This window comes from Nothoprocta perdicaria, unplaced genomic scaffold (assembly GCF_003342845.1).
Source record: "Nothoprocta perdicaria isolate Ctin4 unplaced genomic scaffold, notPer1 scaffold_564, whole genome shotgun sequence".
NCBI lineage: Eukaryota > Metazoa > Chordata > Aves > Tinamiformes > Tinamidae > Nothoprocta > Nothoprocta perdicaria.
This window is the reverse complement of record NW_020455826.1, coordinates 10,424-16,516: the sequence shown is the minus strand read 5'-3', so window position 1 is coordinate 16,516 and position 6,093 is coordinate 10,424. Positions and strand designations below refer to the sequence as shown.

The following is a 6,093-nucleotide window of genomic DNA, read 5'->3' as shown; positions in this document are numbered from 1 at the left end:
AAAAAAAAAAAAAAGTGTTTTCCTCGTGTTTTAAGTGGATTCTTCCTTCGTTAGGGTCTTTGAGTACCCTGTGCCACAGCGTTACTTTGGTAAACAATTTTTGACAAGACCCTGTGCCACAGTATTACTCTTTGGTAAGAGTAATAGGAGTAAAAGGTATCCAGGTTTTCTTTGAATTTCAACTATTCATCTGAAATCTAGATATTAAGGATCGATATCATTTTACATATAATGTCCCACATTTTTCAAGGCATTTGTTTAAATGGATAATACTCTCTTTAAAGAGAGATGTGGTTTTGCCTTAGATGTGCATCATTTGCCTACTTTTTTTCTTGGTTTTCCTTTCCCATTAAATGTATCTCTCTTTTTTTTTGTGCTATTTTGCTTTCACGATGGACTTTTCTTCTTCACTCTTCTTTGAGACAGTCTTTGGATAAGGCTGTACTAAGTAGTATAGGGTCACCAAGCATTGGTCCTTATGTTCTTACAGTGTAATAGGTTTTATTGTTGTTGTGGTTGTTGTTGCTGTAAATAATTCTTATCTGGTATGATTTGTTCAGTTCTGGATGTTTCTAATATTAGTCCCATTTGTGATCATGACTAGTATGTAGGCCTCCACATGCCTGATACAGGCTTTCACTTAGAAAGGCATGTCAGGAGGAACAATTCTCATACCTAAACTTCAATGTTTAAGGTTATAAACAGCATGACTTTGTTGTATGCAGGTTTGCAAAATATGCCTCTGAAAAAAATGCTTTTGCTTGTGGCATAGTTAATGTGCACGTGTCACTGTGGGCTCATGTCTCCACATTTGACAGTGCTCTAGAAACATAACAATAATATAACATTCCCTCTTGTGTAGGGAAGATAGGTGTTAAAGTTATTTGTTCCTCATAATCTTTTTTTATGGTTGGACTCAAATGATGTGTGATCCCCTTCCGATAGGAGACCAACAACCAGAAATTCTGGCAACTGCTGTTTCTTTCTGATCCCCTTCTCTCAGGCTTCCAACAGGTGCGTTTTGGTTGCTGTGGTCGTTGTCTTTGAAAGTCTTATATTGTTGAATTCTGCTGCATCCTCTGCATCTTTATAGTGTTGATGTGACAAAAAGGTATGAATCTTTAAAGCAACTGTTCACACTCCCATGTCTAATGCAAATACTGGGCCAGAAGCACATAGACCATGTTAGTAGTGTGTAATGTCTATTTATTCATCACATGGCCTTTAGCTTGATATGTAGGTTTTCCCACAATGGATAGCTATTAAGAAGAGGTACTTTTATATCCCTCCTTGTATCCCAGATGCTGTAGATCCTTAGAAGGGAGTATCTGTTTAGATACTTCCTCATTTCAAGAGGTGATCCTAATATATGACAGGGAGAGTGGCATACATGTTATGGTGTTTCCTGAACAAAAAACAATGTGGCATGCATGTAGATTCTAAGGAATGTAAAGTTTCTTGACAGTTAAATATGTCAGAAGGTAGAGTTATACTTTCTCAGGTTGATGTATCTCTGCATAACAGGCAAGTAAGTCCTGTGGCTTGTAAAGTGGTAAACTTTACCACTGCATTTGTGCAGCCTCTTCTTGGATCACAACATATGGAAGAAACACAGCAAATCTCACCTGAGCATGGCAAGTTACAGAATCATAGTCATTATTGTGCGAGGACGTATTCTCCTGAGTGCTTCTTCTCATTGCATATGGGAAGATAAATGCTTTCATAGAGAATCCCTTCAATGGAATTTACCATTCCCTGAAGTCTGAGAGAGTGCAGTTTTGGTCTGGACCTTCAAAGCCAATTGTCTTTCAGAGGAGAGGAGTTCCAATTTGGCATCACTTAGAGCCTGTGCAGGCCATGGGAGAGCACTGCCAGTCTTATCCCTTCAGGAAGACTGCAAATATGGTGAAATCCCTTGAGCATTCCCATTTCTGAGTTCTTCAGGTGCTATCCTTGGAGTCAAACACTGAGTTAATGAAACCTTAGAGCAAGCTACAGTGCTCCTATCACGAAGGAAGTACAAGTCTTGAAATTTACATGTGGATATCAGGACCGAGAGCACTGAGGCCTATTTGAGTCCTAAGAGATTTAAACCATGAAGCATGAAGCAGTGTAGGACACACACCTGGAAACAAAAAGAGTATCTGCACGTAATTGATGATACTGAACAGGAAACATTTACTTTATTTTACTTTTTTTCATGAATGCATTTCCAAATTAAATTTGTGTGTCTGTGAATGGAGCAACAAAGCTGTGTCTCTGGTTGTGACGAGGGTCTAACTTTTCTCTGAAGAAATAAATGGGTATCATCATCTATCCAAACCATTCGTATTGTCGTCTACCCAAACAGTGATTGTGCAGAAGGAGTTGAAATAATAGGAATAGAGAAAACACTATGTCTGCACAGACCTAAATTTTCTGCCGTCTTTCTGCTGATTTTTATGGCTTTTCCCATCTATGCTGGTAGTGCAAGGCACCACTATGTCTCTTAAGTGTTGAGCTTAAAGGTGAAAGGAGAGCTGGATGGATATGAGAGCTGGATGAAATAGTGATGGCACTATTTCTCTTATGGTCTCTATGTCTTAGTAATTAACTAAAATTGTTAGGGATAGTGTGGTATTGTGGAGAATGTAAAGCTACTTTTGCTGTGAATGAATTCTTCTGGTTTACCAGAATGGAAGATGTGGTTTCATTGAATATGTTTACCTCCCAGTAGTAATTAGTGTGGCAGAGAGGGAAATGTGCTCTTCTAAGATGATAGACTTTTTATTGTGGCACCGTTTCCAAAAAGCAGAAAATAAAAGGATTACTTAAAATGAAGCAATCATTCATTGATCTGATGTTGGATTTGTAATATCTGTAATAGATTGAGTGTTTTCTTAGTGTTTTTGTCAAATGAGACATTTTGGTTTATTTTTAACATTATATATATTGCCATCTCTACCAAGAGAAGCAGTCTTGGTAAGAGTCATGTGTTTGGAGATGGAAACACTCTCAGATTGGATCAATTTTGACTTCTTTCTTTTCTCTGTCTGGTGTTTTCTAATATATATAGATGAATACCCAAATGGATGTATCTTTTTGTTCTCCTACAAGCAGATTTTTTAAAAAATATACTTCTTTATAACATACTCTTTCTCTCTATCTATATAAATAAAAATCAATTAGATTTTCTAATACAAAAAGAAAGGAGAGGATGCATTTTTAGGTCTGTATTTCCTTAAGTGTTTTTTCTTTCTTTTAGGTAAAGAAAAGACATTAATAGATAACTTAAGTGATGAGTTACAACGTTAACTTTTAGCATGTCAGAATATGACATCTAAATTTGGTTATTGGGAAGGGAGGTAGACCCTCCAAAGTTGCACCACTTTTTTTGAGCTTACCTTTCCAATTAGCTTACTCAAGAGAATTCCATTCGTGATGATTTGTATTTGCCTCATAATTTACTCCACCTTCCTCCATCATGTGGAGGAGGAAATGAGATCAAGTCCAATTAGAAATGCTATTAGTTTCTCAGTACACATTGTTAGGCACATATAAGGAAGCACAGAAGCTTCCTTCTCTTAGCAGAATCCATTTGTTTGTCATTTCTTCTAAACAACACTCTGGTTGTTCATTCAGTTGGTGATCTCTGCTTGAGATAATATCTTGACTTCACTTGAATCGCTTTTAAACCCTGTCACCATGCAGGCCTGTATGATCATCTTCTCACTCTTTCCTTTGTTCATATATAATTATGAATAATCTCCAGCCACCATTGCGTGCATAGTTTTGTTTTGAATTGCATGCTCCTTGGTCTGATTTTGGCAGGACAATTACTCCCATAGATCTTGCTGCTAATGTTATTTGCTTATGCAGCACTACTGATGATGCATCAGTATTGATGATGCATGATGATGCATGATTTCCTCATCACTTTAATGTCCTGCTCCTTGGGCCAGATTGTTCAAAAATCTTGTGCCACAATATTATTCCAGTAATCATGAAGTTCTATGAAGTACTAGAATCTCACCAGAGAGTTGTAGGTTATAGAACCATGGTCATCACTGTGAGAGGACATATTCTTCTGAGTGCTTCTTCTCATGACTAGGGCACTTTAAATGCATTGCAGAGGATCCCTTCAATGGAATTTACCATTCCTAGAAGTCTGCAAGACTATAGTTAGGTCTGGGCCTTCAAAGCAAATTGTCTTTCAGAGGAGATGTGTTCCACTTTGGCATGAATTCCAGGGAGAGAGCAGTGCCACTTCTGCCACTTCAGGAAGACTGTAAACACAGTGAAATCCCTTGAGCCTTCCAATCTCCATATTTTTTAGGTGCTCTCCTTGGGCTCAAAGACTGAGTGAATGAGAACTTAGGAAAAATTGCAATGCTCCTGTCAAGAAAGACATTCTAGTTGCGTCCTGTAGTTACATCTGCATTGGATTGTTGTTGCATCTACATTGGATGTAAATCTACATTAACATGTGGATATTAGAACTGAGAGTGCTGAGGCCTATTTTGTGCCCCAAGGAATGTAAACTATGAAGCAATCGAGGACATAATGAAAAACGAGGTCCTAACTTAAAAATGATTTCTTCAATTATCGTAATAATTACAGCAACGTACACTGGAAATGAGGAATGCAGAAGTTCTTAGGAGAGTACAGTTGCCTGTGGGAGAAAAATGTGGCCGGAGAAAAAGTACTAATTCTGGCATCAGCTTCTCATATTACCATCAGCAGGGCAAAAAAAGAGAAACTTGGCTCTGACTTACCAAAGCAGATTGCAGAGAAAACGACTCCTTCCTTCCCCGAGGCGACCTTTTTTGACATGAGGAGGTGGAACATGGGAATATCCTCAAGCTTCTCGGAATCGGCTCTTACATGATGTGTTCCCGTGGAAAGAGGCCGGCTGCAGCTTGTCCCTTTACGGGCGGGCCGCAGTGTGGGCGCGGGGCCTCCGGGTGCCGCTGTTGCCCGATGTGAAGCGGCACCGCAGACAGAGCCGCAGCCGCCGCAGCCTCCCGCGGGGCGGCCGCTCGCTCGCGGAGCGCCGGGCGGGCGGTGTCGGCACGGAGAGAAAAAGCCGCTGGGAGGGCGAGAAGAAGTGGCGGCAGAAGCAGTGAGAGAAGATTATATTTCTCTATCCAGATATAATCAACTTGCTAGCCGTCATTTGAGATCGGGAGCTCGGGATTTGAGGTCTCGCGAGCGCCGGAAGGAAGGGACGGAAAATAAGAAACGGGAGAACGGAGCACAGAGCACATTCCTGAGAATGGAGAGGCGGAACAGGCAGAGGCACTGGATGGGACCCCTTGCAGGGCTGTTTTGCGCTTGGCTGCTCTCCTGGGGCTGCTGGGCGGCGCCGGAGCGGCTGCGCTACGCGATTCCCGAGGAAATGAGCAGCGGCTCCGTGGTGGGGCCGCTGGCGCGGGACCTGGGACTGAGCCCGACAGACCTGCCCGCCCGGCAGCTGCGCATCAGCTCGGAGAAGCACAACTTCGCGGTGAGTGCGGACACGGGGCACCTGTACGTGAGCGAGCGYCTGGACCGCGAGGAGATGTGCGGGGACTCGGCGTCCTGCTCGGTCAGTCTCGAGGCGGTCGTGCAGAACCCGCTCAACGTTTTCCATGTCGACGTGGACATTCAGGACGTAAACGACAACTCCCCGGTCTTCAGTGAGGCTGCTCTCGAACTGGCGGTCGGGGAATTAATCCTTCCTGGTGCGCGATTTCCGCTGGAGATGGCGCAAGATCCGGATGTGGGAAGCAACTCGCTACTCAGCTACCAGCTCACCGAGAACCCCTCCTTCAGGCTGGAAGTGAAGGAGACGCCAAGTGGCAAGAGGCAGCCCGAACTCGTGTTAGAAGCAGCTTTGGATCGCGAGAAGCAGAGCTCGTTTGAGATGGTGCTGACGGCGGTGGACGGCGGGTCTCCAGCGAGGTCGGGCACTGTCCAGATTCGCATCAACGTGACAGACGCCAACGACAACGCGCCCGTGTTCAGCAAAAGCAGCTACGAGGCGCGAGTGCGGGAGAATGTGGCGACGGGCTCGCTGGTGCTGCAGGTGCGAGCCACGGACGCGGATGCGGGCTCCAACGGACGAGTCTCCTA

General features: G+C 43.2%; 1 protein-coding gene across 1 annotated transcript in view; it reads left to right on the top strand.

Moving 5' to 3' along the window:
* LOC112955421 (protocadherin gamma-B4-like) overlaps window positions 1–6,093 on the top strand; it is a 17,991-nt gene that overhangs the window by 9,124 nt on the left and 2,774 nt on the right. Inside the window, exons 3-4 of the mRNA XM_026048723.1 lie at window positions 1,004–1,014; window positions 5,131–6,046. Of these exons, the coding sequence (XP_025904508.1) occupies window positions 1,004–1,014; window positions 5,131–6,046 (927 nt within the window). The remainder of the gene's footprint in view (window positions 1–1,003; window positions 1,015–5,130; window positions 6,047–6,093) is intronic.